Source organism: Protomyctophum parallelum (genome assembly GCF_964188405.1).
Source record: "Protomyctophum parallelum genome assembly, chromosome: 22".
Lineage (NCBI taxonomy): Eukaryota > Metazoa > Chordata > Actinopteri > Myctophiformes > Myctophidae > Protomyctophum > Protomyctophum parallelum.
In genome coordinates this window covers 38534252-38554406 of record NC_139714.1, presented here as the reverse complement: position 1 = coordinate 38554406, position 20155 = coordinate 38534252, and the positions used below count along the sequence as shown (strand labels likewise).

Here is a 20155-nt window from a genome sequence, read left to right as displayed (position 1 = left end):
TTGTCTACATAAAATGCTTCCTTAGTTACATAAGTTGAGTCTTTGCATGATAGAGACCCTAACAGTTATTAGTGAGATTATAACTAGAGTGAGACAGAAACAGTAATTACTCTAAGACAGTGGTTTTCAACCAGTGGTCCGGGGACCACCAGTGGTCCTTGGGTGGGTTCCAGGTGGTCTCCATGCTAAATGATGGATAGTTGCTAACAAAATGGACTAGATATTTAACTCTTAAGACCATAAAATGAAACCAAATGGACCCGTACGGATCCATTTTGTTTCACTTGATGCTCTCAAGAGTTAAATTGTCAAACATCTGCATCAGTTAATTTACACAATTGTACAGAAAGTCTAAACAATTAGAGAATGTAGAATAATTATTTTGATCAACATTTGCCTGTTATCTCTCCTAATGGTACCAACATCAATACTGCATGAACTAAAAAACATGGCATGGATACACCTGGGACGTATGCTCATTGATGTGTCCCAAGGTCATCAGGGTTTCTGGTCTCCCAACATCACTCAGGTGACCCAGCCGGGGTGATCAAGTCCCAACTTACGTCCCAGTAGCTACCCTCGATCAGTCCCATTAGGGAAAGACAGGGTCACACAGTCCGCTGCTCCCGAACTACTCACTCTGCCAGGACTGGGAGGTCTGGCCTGTGGAAGGACTAGAATCTGTGGGATGTCTCCTGTCCGGGCCCCTCCTAAGTCTCGCCAGGTCCACTCCTGCTCTCACCAGGTGCAGTGCAGGACCTGTGAGTTGGAATTGTGGATAACATCTTATCCAACGATAACAAAATATTGTTTAGTTTCGGGTCTGAGAGGCTAAATGTCCTCAAATGGTGGTCCGTAGCTCAAATTCTGAATAATTAAATAAATAATGGACCTTGATGTGAAAAGGGTTGAAAACCACTGGTCTAATAGGCAATTCACACTGAGACGGACTGAATCCGTTTAATTGGAACCCTGATGGCCATGATTCACATTACCCGAGATTCAACAGCGCACCCGGGTACACTTGCATAACACAATTTAATCCTCCTGATGACGGTGTGCTTGATGGCTGGCGCGCACGGACACTGACCCTCAACTGTGCGACATTGTCTCAAATAAATCCAGACACACTGAATTGCATTGCCTCAACGGTCCAGAGACCCGCCCCCCCATGCGGTCCCGGGGACGGTTGGGCAATCCGCTCCCGGGAACAGTACGCATCATTCACACAACCACAACATCTGCCAAGTGGTCCCGAGTGCGCACCCGGGACCATAGTGTGAATTGCCTATAAGACAGTGGATGGCTGAGTTCACACAACATTAACTTAGTTTTAGGGTGATTCTTAGTAATTATTCTAAGACAGTGTATGAAAGCTAAATAAAATCTCAAGACTGAAAATGCAAAGATGATATTTTAGGCCGAACGGCTTAAATAGCGGTTAACGCAGTAGAACTGTTAACTGAGACCATTCGTGTTTGTGGAAGATGCTTCTAAACTTCTATTGCTAGTTTGATCACTTCAAATACTCTTTCGAATTACCGAAAATAGCAGATCTCGTCACGTCATTCTTTGAGGGCAGGAAGGCCATGAAATGAAACAAAAGAATATGAATTTAACTTAACACATTTTGGACCGAGGCCAATTCTAAAAACGCCTTCTAAAAACTGAACTAAGTTTTCTGGAAAAACTTCAAATTCAGCACGTTTGTGAAACAAGCTTGTATACATCTGGAAAACCCTTATTTGTATTGTAATAAGATTAGAGAGACCCACTAAGAGAAACCCGTGTGTGGAACGAGCTTCTTATTTATTTCTTGCCTTGATCTACGTCCTCTCTACTCTTCTCACTTCTCTAAAACACCCTGGTCAACGCTCCACACATCCTAGACTCTTCTCCCTTCTCTAAAACACCCTGGACAACGCACCACACGTCCCAGACTCTTCTCTGAAACACCCTGGACAACGCTCCACACATCCTAGACTCTTATCCCTTCTCTAAAACACCCTGGACAACGCTCCACACGTCCAAGACTCTTATCCCTTCTCTAAAACACCCTGGACAACGCTCCACACATCCTAGACTCTTCTCCCTTCTCTAAAACAGCCTGGACAACGCACCACACGTCCCAGACTCTTATCCCTTCTCTAAAACACACTGGACAACGCTCCACACGTCCCAGACTCTTCTCCCTTCTCTAAAACACCCTGGACAATGCTCCACACGTCCCAGACTCTTCTCCCTTCTCTAAAACACCCTGGACAACGCTCCACACATCCTAGACTCTTCTCACTTCTCTAAAACACACTGGACAACGCTCCACACGTCCCAGACTCTTCTCCATTCTCTAAAACACCCTGGACAACGCTCCACACGTCCCAGACTCTTCTCACTTATCTAAAACACCCTGGACAACGCTCCACACATCCTAGACTCTTCTCACTTCTCTAAAACACACTGGACAACGCTCCACACGTCCCAGACTCTTCTCCATTCTCTAAAACACCCTGGACAACGCTCCACACGTACCAGACTCTTCTCACTTATCTAAAACACCCTGGACAACGCTCCACACGTCCCAGACTCTTCTCACTTATCTAAAACACCCTGGACAACGCTCCACACGTCCCAGACTCTTCTCACTTATCTAAAATACCCTGGACAATGCTCCACACGTCCCAGACTCTTCTCCCTTCTCTAAAACGCCCTGCTATGTCTGTAGTTCCTCACCTCAGGACAGTTCTTGTCGATGTCGGTCAGGTCTTTGGACAGCGTAGACAGATGTCTCTCTGCAGATGCCAGATGTCGTGGAATAAATCTCCATTCCTTCGACTCTGCACGGCTCGATTCGACGCACCTCACTGAACAGCCTCTCTGCCCGAAAGAAAATACAATATATAATTGCAGTGAAGTTGCTTGATTAAGTATTTAATATTCATTTGATATATTAAAGCCAAAGGCCATTCAACTTCAAACTGCATTTTGAAAACACACGTCTCTGCTTCTGGTGACTGATATTGTCCTTCCAATGAATGATAGGACGCGTGTGTGTGTGTGTGTGTCGGTCGCAGTTAAGTATGGAATTGTGCATTTCCCGTCAGTGTGTGTTAGTCACACCCAGGGTGAGAGAGCATGTGACATCACGTTTCATCATCAGGGATGGAGATCCCAGATGTCATCAATATTAAGCCCATGTATGGAGATCGCTGATGTCATCAATATTGGCCAACAACTCTACATCTGACCTCAAAACTCATACTCTTAGATCTCCATATATGGAGCTGACCTGTTCTGACATTCCACATGTTGATCCTTCCCCATCCATCCTTCCTCTTCGATGTCTCCTTTTTGGCTGATACCTGTTCATTTAAACTCTAGACGGGCCTGTTGACTGATACCTGTCCATTTAAACTCTAGACGGGCCTGTTGACTGATACGTGTTGTGGCGATTAGTGTCGCCACACGCGCACGCACGCCCATTTGTGCCGTCAGTTACACTCCAGACTGATACGTCTTTTTATGCCCTGACGTCACGCACCTGGCTAGCGGCAGGAGGAAGTGCTGTGGCAGCCGCGGAGGCTGGAGGTGTTTTGTTTGCAACTCGCTGTTACGGTTGTTTTAGCCAGTAACCCTTTACGTTTATGAATCGTTGTGCGCTCAAAGCGTTGTCGTTTTGGACATACATTGTGGAGAGGATCACACAGAGGAGGATGTCCCGGCGGTCGTTTGGATCGGACACCTTGGAACCGTGGGGATTTAACACCACATTTGTACGTCAGTGAGTAACAAACGAAGAGACACAACAGAACAGACAGAACAGGGTTACAACCTAACGGATACCGTGCGGGTACAGGAAACATACTGTCGGGTTTTGCGTTTGGGCCAAGGACGGAATACTGAACTGAACTGTGAACTGTGAACCTATGTGCTGTGAACATTTCATTATACAACTTATTAACTGCAACTCTACCGTGTCTGTGTTTATTGTGTTTACAAGTGACTCTACAGGGTGTGCAGTGTGGTGCGGACCACGGTATGCTGCACAGCCTTATGCAACGGTTACCCTATTAACTAACATTTTGTCAGGATACAACTGCCTGGCTGGCACCCCAGATCCATGATCTATAACAAACCGTTACAGTGTCCATTTAAACTCTAGACGGGCCTGTTGACTGATACCTGTCCATTTAAACTCTAGACGGGCCTGTTGACTGATACCTGTCCATTTAAACTCTAGACGGGCCTGTTGACTGATACCTGTCCATTTAAACTCTAGACGGGCCTGTTGACTGATACCTGTCCATTTAAACTCTAGACGGGCCTGTTGACTGATACCTGTGCATTTAAACTCTAGACGGGCCTGTTGACTGATATCTGTCCATTTAACCCATTCTGACCGGGCACCCATTTTGGTGTCGGCATCATGTCGTGCTTTAGCTATTTAAAAATAGCAGATCTACAAGCTCATATCGCGCCACCGAGTGGCGCGCTACGAGCTTGTAGGTCTGCTATTTTTGAAAAATCGAAGAACGACTGACATTTTTAGAATCTGATCTCAGGTCAGAATGGGTTCATCAGACCCAGTGTTTGTCCGGCGGAAACGTCGTGTGAATCTGATCTCAGGTCGGAATGGGTTAAACTCTAGACGGGCCTGTTGACTGATACCTGTCCATTTAAACTCTAGACGGGCCTGTTGACTGATACCTGTCCATTTAAACTCTAGACGGGCCTGTTGACTGATACCTGTCCATTTAAACTCTAGACGGGCCTGTTGACTGATACCTGTCCATTTAAACTCTAGACGGGCCTGTTGACTGATACCTGTCCATTTAAACTCTAGACGGGCCTGTTGACTGATACCTGTCCATTTAAACTCTAGACGGGCCTGTTGACTGATACCTGTCCATTTAAACTCTAGATGGGCCTGTTGACTGATACCTGTCCATTTAAACTCTAGACGGGCCTGTTGACTGATACCTGTCCATTTAAACTCTAGACGGGCCTGCCCAAAAGTTATTAGTGCAGCCGCGCCCGGCAGCCGGCGAAAACTAGTTCTCAACAGGCCCGAAAATTAAGATATGCTGTCACCCAGGTGGATGCGTGCACGCAATCTCGAGGTCGCTTCTCGCCCTCAGGTGTCTTACTGGTATTGTGTGTGCGCGTGTGTGCGTGTGTGTGTATACACCTGTACATATTCGGCCAGCTCATAGTGTGCTGTAGCGATGTGACTCAACGGTCTGTCTGTGCGTGCGTGCATACCTGTAAGCATTCATCCAGCTCATAGTGTGCTGTAGCGATGTGACTCAACGGTCTGTCTGTGCGTGCGTGCATACCTGTAAGCATTCATCCAGCTCATAGTGTGCTGTAGCGATGTGACTCAACGGTCTGTCTGTGCGTGCGTGCATACCTGTAAGTATTCATCCAGCTCATAGTGTGCTGTAGCGATGTAACTCAACACCCAGCCTGTGTTGTAATGGTGAGAAGGCAGAGAGGAGAGAACGCTGACCACTTCTCTGCTGTTGTACAAAGAGCTTTTACCCAGTTCCCTTACGCTGAGTAGACCATCTGTAAAACACACAATATATACATATATATACATCAACATCTGCTGGTGTACGAACACAATGCTAGGTAGTAGTGGTGCGCGGCCGGCCCGTTGCCTTGTGGGCAGACGGGTCAAGATTTTGATCAACAATTATTGCACAGCGGCCAGGGCGGGTCACCCCATTTTGAGAACGACTGACATAAAAACATGGGTTTTCAGAAAACTGTCAGAATTTAGAAGACATTTTTTAAATTTCGACGTCAGGCCAAAATGGGTTAAGTACAATTCCAATTCCAATTTTCGATACCTTTACTTCTACTCCACTATATCACAGAGGCAAATATTGTACTTTTTACTCCACTACAATTATTAGGAATGTTTACTTTGTAGATTAATATTACAAAACATACAATAACCCCGTCAGCCCTATACATTTTAGCCAGTTGAAAATAGTAGAGAGAGCTTGTAGATCTGCTATTTTCAAAACCTTTGAAGATTTGTGAATTGGGACATTGTGCATACATTTTACTCAAGTACATTTTGAATTCTGGACTTTTACTTGTATTTCTACATAGCGGCCGGTATTGATACTTTTACTCGTTATTTTAGTACTTTTCCCACTTGTAAAATTGAGAGATATTATTGATAAGGCTGCCTGATAAACACACACCTGTCTTGGAGCGTGTGCGTCTTGGCCTGCAGTGCGTCCAGCTCGAAAGGGGGACCGTCCGTTCGCGGCGCAGAGATGACCCCACACTTCTATGGCCAAGGCACCTTCCATCTGTCACGTGCACCATGTAGTCCTGCAGAGAGAATCACGTTGCAAAACAGTTCATGAGTTGGAATCAAGCGCGCGCTACGAGCTTGTAGGTCTGCTATTTTTGAAAAATCATGAAAATGTGGCACAACTCTTTTCAGAGCTTAAATTGTCAGGCCCGCCAAAATATAATTTTGTCAACAAATTAAACTGTAGACGAAAATTGTACTGCAGAATGAAATCAACTAAAATCTTGATATTCAGTAGACACACTAAAACATTTTAGATGACAAAAATATGACAATTTTTTTATTCAAAGGACTATGAAATTTGCTGTCAAAATGAAGACTGGCTTTAAACACATCACTTACACTCCATCTTCAACAGTTTAGTCATTTATCGATTCAACGAGCGTCGACTGACTTACCGATAGGGTCTCTGCAGTCAGACCACGGGGTCAGAGGTCACCGATGGGGTCAGTGCAGACCACGGGGTCAGAGAGGTGGGCAGGTCGACCACGGTCACTCTGAAGTGGTAGACGGCGAGCGGCAGCAGGCCTGTGACAAAAATGATGGCGGCCGACCCCCATCTGAAAAGATGTTGTTCCAGGGACCCCCAGAAGCAAAGATATGAGTTAAAAGAATATATATTCAAAGAGCTGCGCCACATTTTCTTGACTTTTCAAAAATAGCAGATCTACAAGCTCAGACAATTATTTGACAACTTTAGCTCAAATTACTTTGTAGACTGTTTATAAAAATAAAATCAATCTAATCACAATGTTGGCACAAATATGTAGGACTTTATATATGTATTTATACCTGCCAACCAGCGCTGCCTGTCTTTAAAGAAATGGTAATAAAGTGACGGTACACACATTAAACAGTTTCTTCCATATTAATTTCCAAAAGATCAATTGCCTTCCGTCTGTCCTATTAATAAAATAGATCCATTAATTAATATTTTATTACATTTGTTCTGCCTGGTTTAAGAAAATAAACATATTGTCTAGTATTATTTATTGTATTAACTAGTTGTTCTATTAAGTTCAAACTAGTTCTATTAATTAATACATTTTAAATGATATTTATTTATTTAAGAAAATAAACACATTGTCTATTATTTATTGTATTATCTAATAACTCGTTTTTCCTAATAATAAATATATTAATTAGATTGTTAAATGATATTTTATTACATTATTTGTTCTGCGTGGTGAAACGCGTAAGGCTGTCATTACTCTGAGTAACCACTAGAGGGAAGTGTTGGCCTAAAAGTCACAGTCATTAACAGTTTGTAGAAAGCACAGTTCAACACAAGCTTTAATACAATTTAAATTTGCATACAGTAATTTAATTACAATATTCAACATTCATGTTTGGAGGCATGGCTCTGTTCTGGGAGATTGTCAGCATAAATATTAATAAGCCAGGTCATTCTGTAGAGACCTTGGGGTGAAAACCTGATGTTTTAAGTATGGCTCGACTCCATTTCTACCTGGTCAGGGATATCCTGACGGACCCTCCTCTCGGAGCTAAAGCATTAACTCGCCTATTAGTTTGTATTGTTACTCATTTCAGAACGCGCCCAATATTACTGACATACATACAGTAGAAAAGTGTAAATTGATAAAACATGTATAATGCGCAGCTGAACGGTCCAATATTAGACTGACCAAACACACATGTGTAAATAGAAAACATGTAGAACACAACACAGAACTCTAAAATAAAAGACCTCGTTACATTGACCGCTATTGTTATTATTATTATTATTATTACCTGTCTGGCCTCTCGTTGTGGAAAATACGTTCTTTACATTTACTTCTTGTTCTGAGCGTCGACTGTCCTTCCATCATGGCTCCACACGTCTTTAGCAGTTAGCACCGCGATATATAATAACTATTATTATTATAAATAACAACTAAACACTAACAATATAAGCTGCAAGTGTAGAGTTATAGTATAGTACAGTAACTATGTAGGCTATGTAGTAATATATTATAGTAGTGTACAGACTCCTGAGTGAGACGAAATGTTTGCACCAGCTGTGTTCAATCAATCAATCAATGGTCGAGTGTAGTCAGAGATGAGTCGGTCATGAACGAACGAATCAAAAGAACTAGTTCTTTTTGGTGAACGAAACCAATCCGGTCACTTCCGTGAACGATCCGTTCTGCGTCCGTTCTTAATGACGGGGATTCGCCCGGCGGCTCTTCTCATTCAGAGCCTGCTCTGTTACTTTATTATGAATCATGGAATCACTATGCATTGTTTTATGAGCTTATGACCATGAATGTTAGTATTTTAGCTGTTTTAGTATTTTTTTATAGTAAGCATTTTAATGACAGCATTTACAAACTTTAAATTAATGTTTGTGAATTAAACTAGTATAATATTAAATTATATATAACTACAACTATTATTATTATTATTACTTTATATTACAATGTAGGCATTTATCAGGCATTAATCCATTTATCAGGCTTTATCCAGTGATCATATTCATAAGCATTAAAAATATATGAATATTCATAAATGTTTAATTTAAATGAATGAATTAATGATAGGTGGACAGACAATGTTGGAACTATGCACAAAAACAAACTTCACCCATTTACTTGTAAAACTGTGATGCATTTCACTCCTATGGCATATAAAGTTAGGTGTGAATCCCTAGACTCCTTCAAACCCGCTCTCAAAAAGAGCACCTACGGACAGCTGCAATGGACCCTGATGTTAACCAGTATTGTTTTTGGCAGCAAATTTTGATTTTAGTTTTAGTCAAAGTCTCTTACTCTCTCAATAGTTTAATTTAGTTTCAGGCACATTTTAGTCACCTGGAATGTTTTAGTGTTAGTCTAGTTTTAGTTGACTAAATATCATAAGATTTTAGTCGACTAAATCCACAGTTGATTTAGTAGACTAAAATGTACTTTGGTGAGCCGTGATGCCGTCGTAATGACTGATTTTACACTTGCTGAAAATAGCTGATCTACAAGCTCACGTGTTGCGCTGCGACACACGAGTTTGTAGATCTCAGCTATTTTCAGCATGCAATCAAGTGTAAAATGACTTATACTGGATCTCTTCCTATAGCATTTAAAAGTTTTTATCTGTTGACAAAATTGTTAGTATATATAGTCATCAGTTTTAGTAATCATAGCTTAGTTTTCATTTAGTTTCCATCAGTGAAAAAAGGTAGTCGACGAACATTTTTCGTCTTAGTTTTAGTCAACGAAATCAACACTAATGTAAACAAGTGTTTTTTCTGGTTTTATCGTCGTAGCAGTAGATTTTGTATTGACCTGTATACTTTTGTTTGAAATGTACCTACATACTGTGAAATAAACATTTCAATCAATCAATCATAAATGCTGTACCTGTTGATCACAGACGAGGCCTTCTTCTCTGGCTGGCTGAAGTGGGGAACATCTCCTCAGTGTGAACATTCGGCCAAAATAACCGAGCTACAAGCTCTGATAAACATTCAGCCAAAACAACAGATCTACAAGCTCACAGTGCAATGCATTGTTTGGTACGTGGTCTGCTCTTTCTTCCCTCTATGCTGAAAATAGACGATACACACTTAGGGATGTCAATGGCTAACCGCATAGCAGTTAAAACAAATCTGAATATAATGATGGGCTTCACGGTTAACTTTAAAAATAATAAATGTATGTTACTGATGGTGTTATTTAGTTATGGAGAGATGTCATCATTCTAAACACTCAGGGAGGTGCAAGAGAACACTAGATAAGATTACATACATTTTGGGTTAAAAGAAAATAAATAAAATCGTTAATTAGCTATGGGGTAACCGAATGGAAAATTATCCGTTAGAGACATCCCTAATCACAACATAGAGCATTAGAACAACGGTCAGGATATTTAAGCGCCTTGGATAAAGGCACTATATAAATGCACCATTTACCATTTATTTAACACCACAGAAGAAGACAGCAGGAAGTGAAGTTGGGGTTTCAATAAAGCATAACTAAATCTAAAGATGTAATGATGTTTTAGGCCGACCAGCTGAAGAGATCACAGATTTGAGGCATTAAGGTTGCTTTTATTACATTTAACTGAGATTCTATTGCTAGTATTATATTGCTAGTTTGATCACATCACTCAGGTGACCCAGCCGGGGTTATCAAGTCCCGACTTACGTCCCAGTAGCTACCCTCGATCAGTGCCATTAGGGTTAGCTGGGGACCATCACTGCCTTACAATATTAAATATGAAGCAAATATAGATTGAAGTGCTTCGACAAAAGACTGAATGGAAAGCAAAATAGAATAACAAAGTGCTTGTCACTGAACGGTACTGTAGCCCAATTTATCTGATGCTTAGAAATGCTCATTATTTATTTAAATAATGTTATATTCTTTAATTCAACAATAAAATATTTATTTAATTTAAATAAATAAAACATTTATTATTTAAAATAACAAATGTTCATAGCTGAAATAGAAGTATCTATTTGTACGTCTCTAAATGTTTTGATGAATTGAACATGGTGGACCCTGTTGTAAACAAGCGTAATGCTTAATTGGGTCATCCACTCACAGTTAACAGTCTTTGTCTTGAGTTTGTGCTTGAAATGTACTGTAATTCTGCAAACTGTTAATAAATATTTCAATCAATCAATTCTGGGGAGGTCTCTGGAACAACATATTTTCAGATGGGGGTCGGCGGCCAAATACTCATAATTCTGGGGGTCCTTGACATGAAATATTGAGCACTGAGAGAATTAAAAAATAAATCTACAGAGCAACTATATTTGGAGGTATGAATCTCATCAACACTTGGAGTTAACATCATGAGGTTGTTAACACAAGCCAAACCTCTAACAAAGAGGCGCTTCAAATTGCGCTTCAAACGTTTTTGAGAAGAAACAAATCTGAATCAGATCTGTGAAACATCCAGACTGGAATCCGATTAGATTACATTAAGTCTAAACACAAACAAGTGGAATCCAATTTTTACAAATGCGACTTGAGCCACATTCAGAGGTGGTCTGATTCAAATCTCATTCAGGAGATCAGTCTCAGTCTGAACGCAAAATAAATCTGATTCCATGTGACTTGTTTGTGTTTAGAGTCACTTATTTAAACAGATCGCATTCCAATCTGAATCTGGCACAGATCTGATTCAGACTGGATTCAGCTGCCAATCTGAACACAGATCTGTGACAGATCCCATCTGGTCACTTGCAGATGCAGTGTGAACGGTCGATCAGATTTGAATCAGATTTGACTGGATGTGACTGCAGTCTAAATGGGGCATTACTACATCTGTCTTGTTTCTCTTGTTGTCTCCTTGATTTGATAAGCGAGAAACACCAACACACACTCACAAAGTCACCCAAGTGTAAAACCAATAAATATACTCATATAGTGAACAAAGTGTTCTTGTGCCTCATCGTCAGAAATGTGAGTTCACCGGAGGTGGGAGGAGCATTAAATGCCAACCTGGCTGAAAACACAATCTCCTCCCCTCAGTGGTGTTGGTGATGGCTCACAGACACAGACGGCGGCTGCAGGTCTTTGCTCTCTGTGTCCGAAGCAGAGTCGATGTCCTGCGTCTGCTGTTTCATCCACATGGCAGCTCCTCGTGTCTGAGATATAGAAACAGAAAGTTAGCTCCACCTCTCCCCCTCTCAAACTGTCTGCTAAAGCAGCTAACTCCACCTCTCCCCCTCTCAAACTGTCTGCTAAAGCAGCTAACTCCACCTCTCCCCCTCTAATGCAAGTAACTGACAATATATAAAGTCACAACACCAACTCTGATGAGGCAGCATCGCATTGTTTGAATAAAATCACTCCCGTGTGAAGTGAGGGGCTTTTTACCAACCCTTATCATCTCACATCATGACGATATCATAACATAACATGTATATGCCGATTTGCTCAGTGACATACAAAACAGACACTGTTCATTGTTAAGTTAAACGCCCGGGGCTATTTATTCCATTAACCCATTCAGGACGGAAACCCCTTTTGGGATTATGTTATACTTTAGCTATTGAAAAATAGCAGATCTACAAGCTCATAGTGCGGCAAGTGCCGCGCTACAAGCTTGTAGAAAAATCGTGAAAATGTGGTGTGAATCTTTGAATATATATTCTTTCCCAGTGGACGTTTTTAACTTCAATCTTTGCTTCTGGGGGGTTTCTGGAACAGATAGGGGTCCCGCGGCCAAATACAGATAATTCCGGAGGTCCTTGACATGAAAAAAGTTGAGCACCATTGACATACTGTAGATCGACAACAACGGGAGGTATGATTAATTCTAACGCGACTAACACATAATCTTTGCTTAGAATTGGACGGAATTATTTAGATTTAGATTCACGCCAGCCTGTGGAGCGATGCGATCGGTTTTGATATCAATACATCACCGTCCTTTTATTAATCTCAGTCCTGGGCGACGAGTGTTACTAATTGATAGGACGGAGAACTCTTGCCGCTTGGGTGTAATGTTTGTGTTAGTGACAAAACAAACATTAAACTCTGTCCATTGTCAATGGACAAGACAAACATTAAACTCTGTCCATTGTCAATGGACAAGACAAACATTAAACTCTGTCCATTGTCAATGGCGTTTTGAATGTTTGACAAAGACAAACTTAATTAAATTAAACATAGGAGGGGCCAGCGCCCCTCAAAAATAGAATCTTTTGTATTAGCTTTAATATGTCATGTTACTTAAGGAATGGGATCTGAGATGATGATCATTACTGTGTCTACAGTAACTACCCCTGAAATGGGGACCCATTTCAAATCTACCCTTTCTGGGCAAGGTTTTAGAAAAATGTATCTTTCATCAATTGGATGTGTTTCTACAGAACAATAATGTACACAACAAATTCCAATCTGGCTTTAGGAAAGGCCACAGCACAGAAACAGCACTTGTAAAAGTAATGAATGATCTGAGGGTGTCTGCTGACAAGAAACATGTATCCGTTCTCTTACTTCTAGATTTAACGGCTGCATTTGACACGATTGATCACTCAATTTTAATACAGCGTCTGGAGCACTGGATAGGCCTGTCTGGTACGGCCCTGTCCTGGTTTTCCTCCTACCTATCAAACAGAAGTTACTTTGTCAATCTAGCCGAGTTTGACTCAGACAAACACGACATCAGTTCTGGTATTCCACAGGGCTCGATTCTTGGCCCTCTGCTTTTCTCCTTGTACATACTGCCACTGGGCGAACTCATTGCCAATCACGGAGTCAATTTTCATTTCTATGCTGATGATACCCAATTATATCTATCTGTGGCTCCAGATGATCCCTGTGCTTTAGACCCGCTGCTTACCTGTCTGTCTAGCATCAAATGTTGGATGAGTGAGAACTTTCTCAAGCTAAATGAGGACAAGACAGAAGTTCTCATAATCGGCTCTAGTGAGCAGAAAGAATCAATATTAAGCAGACTTGGCAACCTGACTGTAGACAGTAACAGTACAGTAAAGAACCTGGGGGTTATTATTGATTCCGAATTGAATTTTAATTCACACATTAATCATGTTACCAAGATTGCCTTTTTTCACCTTAGAAATATTGCACGAATCAGAGCCTGTGTGTCCTTGGACGATGCAAAAACGCTAATCCACGCCTTTGTTTTTTCTCTGCTTGATTACTGCAATGCACTTTTTTCAGGACTGCCTAAGAAAACAACTGACAGATTACAACTTGTCCAAAATGCAGCAGCCAGAGTCTTAACTAGAACTAAGATGAGAGAACATATTACTCCAGTTTTGGCATCACTGCACTGGCTTCCGGTTGTTTTTAGGATTGATTTTAAAATTCTTTTACTTGTCTATAAAGCCCTCAATGGTCTCGCACCTTCCTACCTACATGACTGCTTGCCTAAATATGTCCCAAACCGCCCGCTAAGGTCTTCTACTGCTGGCCTGCTCGCTTTGCCTAAAAAAATGGCAACTAAAAAATACGGGGAAGCAGCTTTTTGCTTCTACGGGCCATCGGCATGGAACAAGCTCCCTCTGTACCTTCGTCAGGCAGCCTCTGTAGACATTTTTAAAGCTCAGCTCAAGACCCACTTCTACAACATTGCCTTTAAGTGATCTTATATTTTGTGTTATTCATGTCCTCACTGTATTGCATTACTGCTTGTTTTTAATGTCGTTGCCTTGCTTTTCTTTTATGCTTTGCTTTTATTTTATTCTCCATTGTTCTGTAAAGCACTTTGAGCTGCATTTGATGTCATGAAAGGTGCTATACAAATAAAGTTTTATTATTATTATTATTATTATCAGTGAAAGATTCAATAAAAAGAGGTTAGGGTTAGGGGTTAGTGTTTAGGGTAATAGTTACCTTCCTCTCTCAGCTATCTGATCCTCGCTGACAACAAGGATATGGTCCGCTCCCATGATGGACAACCTAGAAATCACATTATGCATTATGTTGATGGCAGCGACCGGGAGCCAATGGAGGGAGAGGAGAAGGGGGAGGGGCAGCGACCGGGAGCCAATGGAGGGAGCGGAGAAGGCGGAGGGGCAGCTACCGGGAGCCAATGGAGGGAGAGGAGAAGGCGGAGGGGCAGCTACCGGGAGCCAATGGAGGGAGCGGAGAAAGGGAGTGAGATGTGAGAATTCTGGCTCGTTGAAGACCAAGCGTGTTGTGGCATTCTGGATCAATTGGAGAGGCTTAAGTGTGCATGCCGGTAGGCCAGTAAGGAGGGCGTTACAATAGTCAAGTTTTGACCTGACTGATGTCTGGATGAGGAGCTGGGCTGACTCCTGGGTGAGGAAGGGTCTAATCCTTCCAATGTTATAGAGTTGGCTTCCCTTGGCGTCCCCATTTCCCTGCAGCTGTGCACCTGAGACAGAGTGGTATCCCCAAATAGGCTGTGCCCCGATTCCCTGCCTATGCCCAGGTGAAACAACAGGCTGTGCCCTACAACACCTTCCCATGCACAACATTAACATTGAATCGACTACAACAGGTTTTACGTCACATACTGATAAAATAACCATAATAAAACTTTCAGTTTGTCTTGTCTAGTTTCCTCACAAAACAGAGTATGAGAAAAATGTTTTAATGACCAAAGCTTGCAGTGGGAGTGTCCAAAGTGTCTTTCCCATTTCAATGTACAGATTTAACTTTGATCCGACTCACCTCAGCGGTGGACTGCAGGCTGTGTGTACGTCCACACTACTACTGTACACTATCCCAGGTTAGGGTCAGACTCACCTCAGCGGTGGACTGCAGGCTGTGTGTACGTCCACACTACTACTGTACACTATCCCAGGTTAGGGTCAGACTCACCTCAGCGGTGGACTGCAGGCTGCAGGGTGAACTTGATCTGGTTGACTCCGTGGTGAACGGGCTTGCCGTAGGTGGCTCCCTTCGGTACGGGGCGTTCACGACCATCACGGCACACACGGATACGATAGATGACGTAGCCTGTTGAAACAAAAAAAGATATGCTAATGACGTAAACATACGCTAATGACGTAGCCTGTTGGAATAGAACACAGTGCTGCTGTTTTTGCTTGTAAAATGTGTTATATTGATTTCGGCAACACAACATATTTCTCAAATGTCATAAATACATATACCTAACATCTAAAACAAGTACTGGTGCCTTAGTTTACTCATACGTTAATCTAGATCATGAAATGTAGCACATTTGTAAAAAAAAAACGCTTCAACTAACGTAAATGGCACCCAGCACACTGAAACATACACACAGTGCTGTGACCTGAGATGGAGAGATGCAGCTGACCACTGCATGTCTTGTAGTTGAAGCGGATGTCAGATGTCTATAGGGTGAGCAGGAAAGGTGACAGCACTGAGCCCTGGGGAGTGCCTGTGATGTACACCAGCACCTCCGAACAGACAACCCTGCAGTCTCACATACTGCAGTCTGCCCGAGAGATTCTTAGATCCATGCCACCAAACCATGCCCCCCCCCCCCCCCCCCCCTTCAACACAAGCTTCTGCAAGCAGTTGTGACCGGATAGTTTTGAAGACACTGGAGAAGTTTAAAAAAGCATGATTCTAACTGTATTGCCCTGGGTGTCAAAGTGTGTGAATGCATTGTTTAGCATGTAGAATAGATGACATCATCAAACCCAATGTCCACCTGGTATGCAGACTGAAGGGGGCCAATGTACTGTACCCTGTACTGTTGTCGTATCTGTTATGTTTTGCTTTGTTTTTTTTCTTTTTCTTAACCGTCTTCCTGCCATTGCCGAAGCCCTTCGGCAATTGAAGCATTAATTTGCTCTTTTATAGTGCTTATGATTGATCAAGCCATAATGCTACTCACGTTAGCCGGTTAGCTAGCAATGTTGTTAGCACTGCACTGGATCGTTCATATTAATTCACCGTCGCCATAAGAATCCATTCTATCCGTTTCTTTCAATCGCCTGTATCTCCTATTCCTTGTCCCAGATGGCATTTTTGGTCAAAACAGCGTTTCTTTGACGGCACGAGCCGACGTTGTGGAGTGCTAAAATGTACCGGCATGATTCGATCATGTAAACAAAGGTTGTCTTGGCAACGTAAAGCTGGCAGGGATAAGCTCACTTCCGGTTGAGGCAAAATGTGGCTTTTCAAAATAAGAGCTCAAATTAAAAAAATGCTGGCATGAATTAGGTCCTAATTTCTCAATAAATGGCAGCAGTAAAAGGGTTAATAAAGTCTGTTCCTAGTGTTCCTATGTAAAGCGCTTTGGGTATCTAGAAAAGCGTTATATAAATTTGAGCTATTATTATTATTATTATTATTACGTCCACACTACTACTTTACACTATCCCAGGTTAGGGTCAGACTCACCTCAGCGGTGGACTGCAGGCTGTGTGTACGTCCACACTACTACTGTACACTATCCCAGGTTAGGGTCAGACTCACCTCAGCGGTGAGTCTTTCAGACCCCGATCTGAAAAGATGTCGCTCCAGGGACCCCAACCTCATAGCGCGGTGTCGCACTATGAGCTTGTAGATCTGCTATTTTTCAATAGCTAAATTATAATATAATCCTTAAAACACCAAAAGGGGTTCCCGTCATTAATGGGTTCAAAGGAGCTGTAAGTGTCCAGCCTACAGTCCTTAAGTACCCAGTAAACACTCACCCTGCTAGGCATTGTAGCCCAGACTACAGACCCAGTAAACACTCACCCTGCTAGGCCTTGTAGCCCAGCATACAGACCCAGTAAACACTCACCCTGCTAGGCCTTCTATCCCAGCCTACAGACCCAGTAAACACTCACCCTGCTAGGCCTTGTATCCCAGCCTACAGACCCAGTAAACACTCACCCTGCTAGGCCTTGTATGCCAGCCTGCGGTCCTTGTCGGGCCTGGTGGGTCGGGGATCTCTGTAGAGTACTGGCGGTACTGCAGCAGGAAACGCATCACGTCCGACTGCTTCTTGCGCCACAACTCCTGCATGTATTTGTACGCTCCCATCTTGGTTTATCTGCAGGAGGAGAGACAGCAGGACAGTAAGACAGTGTACAAAAATACTTTCCGTCAAGAAATTCTGTGCAGGAGTTTGGAAGCGCACGTCAAAGTCACCCTTGCGTACCACCTGTTTCGAATTTGCACATAATGCAGGAGGCAGCAGCGCAACCCGTTACAAAAAAACGAGTGTTTCCAAACTGCAACACAAAAATAATCACCTGCAAAGAATGTCTTGACAGAAAGTAGCTCATAACAACATGTCTACGGGTGGATTTTTATTAAAGCGCAAATAACATGCATTTTAAAACCGCTTTTAATATTTAATATCATATTGTCTATGTCCCTCAAAGTTATTTCTAATGGTTTGAGCCTCAATCACCACTCTGATATAAACAGTCCTTGTCATTTCTTTCTGGACTTTGAAAGCAGTTTTAGCTGCAGTACAGTAATGTCCTGAGATGGTGGGGGTGCTGATATGCAGATTATTTAATATTTGAGTCATTATAATACTGATGCTAGATAAAACCAGGCTTGTTTCCATTCCATGCTAGCTTGGAAAATCAACAATGGTGGACATTGTAAACAAAGTGGAAATGCAAATTTGGAACTGAAGACTGAAGAAGAGGAGGAATTATACAAAGTAGGGTGACATTGATGACATCACAATGAGGACAAAATCAGTTGAGCTGTTCCTGAGAGCAATTTCCATTAAAGCACCAATATGATATGAAAGCCTGATTGTTCAAAATTGGTTATTTGTGGGGATAGAAAACACATATGGGAGCCCCAAAAACACAAAATGAATTGAAAAAGTTTAATTTAATGTTATAGGTCCTTTAAACAAAAGCTCAGCAGATTGAAAGAGGATAATTCAAGCTTTCCCTACAGCTGCAATGTTAGTGAGTTTAACGTCGTTTAATACAAGCAGATCGCAAACGCAAATTGGATGAATGGGGAGTCAATGGAAGGTATTGCAACTCTAGATTCATCCCATTATAAAAAAATCTAGAGTTGCAAATTGCTGCTAGTCTAGTATCAACTAGGCTTGATAGATAGCCTGATATAATCTGGGCTTTAAATGAGCTGTACTGTACTTTGTTTGAATGTGTGAAAGGTGGTATATAAATAAAATGCCCTACTTGCTCAGACTGAGGTAACGCATAGTCATACACACACACATATATATATATATAGTCTGTATAATCATTCATAGGCTACTACTCATTGTTGACAGAACATACTGTATTCATTTCACACTCAGAGATGATAGATAATTCAATCACTGTTCATTCAGTCAATTCAATTCAATTCAAAGGGCTTTATTGGCATGAGACAACATACATTTACATTGCCAAAGCCACTGACTGAACATGTGACTCATTCAGAGATAAAGTGGAGTATTTTGGTGTAAACTGAACGGAATGGTCTCTGTGTGTGTGTGTGTGTGTGTGTGTGTGTGTGTGTGTGTGTGTGTGTGTGTGTGTGTGTGTGTGTGTGTGTGTGTGTGTGTGTGTGTGTGAGGGTGTGTGTGTGTGTGTGTGTGTGTGTGTGTGTGTGTGAATGAATTTCTCAGTTTTGTATTGTTTTTGATTGATTTAAGTACCGGTGTATATAGATCAACTTGAAATCTCATTCATCACACCGATTTCCAAAACGGCTGTTTAATAAGCCTACAGATTTGTTTTTAACATCGCCATGTCACCATCATCACCTACCTATATAAGTTCACCTTAGTGTAATAAAGCATTACACTTGTTTACAAGAGGGTCCACATTTTTCAATTCATCAAAAAGGTGTAAACTGACCTTAAGTTGTTCCAGTCTCAGAACAGTTGGTTGGTCCGTTTAGAGACACTCAGACATGTAACGTAATTTAACTTTGGCAATGGAACCAAATGGACCCGCTCGTTCAGACAAGACGGCTCGGTTCAATATATGTAACATAGTTCCTGCTACTGTATAATTTATTATGAGCAGCAAAATTACCACAATAATAATAGACGGAGCCTTAGAGTATACTCTATGGACGGTCAGCATGCTCAGAATGAAAACATCCGGTGTGGAGCGTATAAGAGGCCGCCCGGGCGGAAACAAACACTTTGAACAGATCGGTTCCGTCTCTACAGTTCCTACTCCACTGTGCGCTTCTGTCTGTCTGCGGAGGTTTACGGTAAAACAGCGACGCCCTGTGGGTGCATGTGCTCATTACATTACATGACATTATGTTAGTTAGAGCACTGGTTAGAGGAGCGCCCTTGTTGCCGAAAGGTTGCCGGTTTGATTCCCCAGACGGGCAGGAGAAATCTGGGTTTGGGAAGTGATTGTCATCACTCACCCAACACCGCTGAAGTGCCCTTGAGCAAGGCACTGAACCCCCAACTGCTGTGTGTGTGTGTGTGTGTGTGTGTGTGTGTGTGTGTGTG

At 42.1% G+C, this 20155-nt stretch overlaps 1 protein-coding gene across 2 annotated transcripts; it reads right to left on the bottom strand.

Annotated features, from left to right (window-relative positions):
- Positions 1 to 10792: 10792 nt before the first annotated feature.
- On the bottom strand, positions 10793 to 19755 carry LOC310853414 (uncharacterized protein). 2 transcript variants are annotated; one of them, XM_083757748.1, is made up of 5 exons: positions 19539 to 19755; positions 17590 to 17749; positions 15595 to 15732; positions 14641 to 14706; positions 10793 to 11921 (listed from the first exon to the last, which is right to left on the bottom strand). In XM_083757748.1, the coding sequence occupies exons 2-4, from the start codon at positions 17737 to 17739 to the stop codon at positions 14650 to 14652; spliced, it is 345 nt and encodes a 114-aa protein (XP_083613874.1). In that variant the 5' UTR covers positions 17740 to 17749; positions 19539 to 19755; the 3' UTR covers positions 10793 to 11921; positions 14641 to 14649. The 2 variants fall into 2 exon arrangements, with proteins under 2 accessions (XP_083613874.1, XP_083613873.1); XM_083757747.1 differs by lacking the exon at positions 14641 to 14706.
- Positions 19756 to 20155: the final 400 nt, after the last annotated feature.

What these genes read in the sequence shown, in the direction of transcription:
- LOC310853414 (XM_083757747.1), bottom strand. Translation starts at nt 17,739, where the DNA reads ATGGGAGCGTACAAATACATGCAGGAGTTGTGGCGCAAGAAGCAGTCG. An exon ending in GGCATACAAGGCCTAGCAGG is followed by an intron (nt 15,733 to 17,589) that starts GTGAGTGTTTAC and finishes TTGTTTCAACAG; the next exon opens with GCTACGTCATCTATCGTATC. An exon ending in GCCTGCAGTCCACCGCTGAG is followed by an intron (nt 11,922 to 15,594) that starts GTGAGTCTGACC and finishes TCTATATCTCAG; the next exon opens with ACACGAGGAGCTGCCATGTG.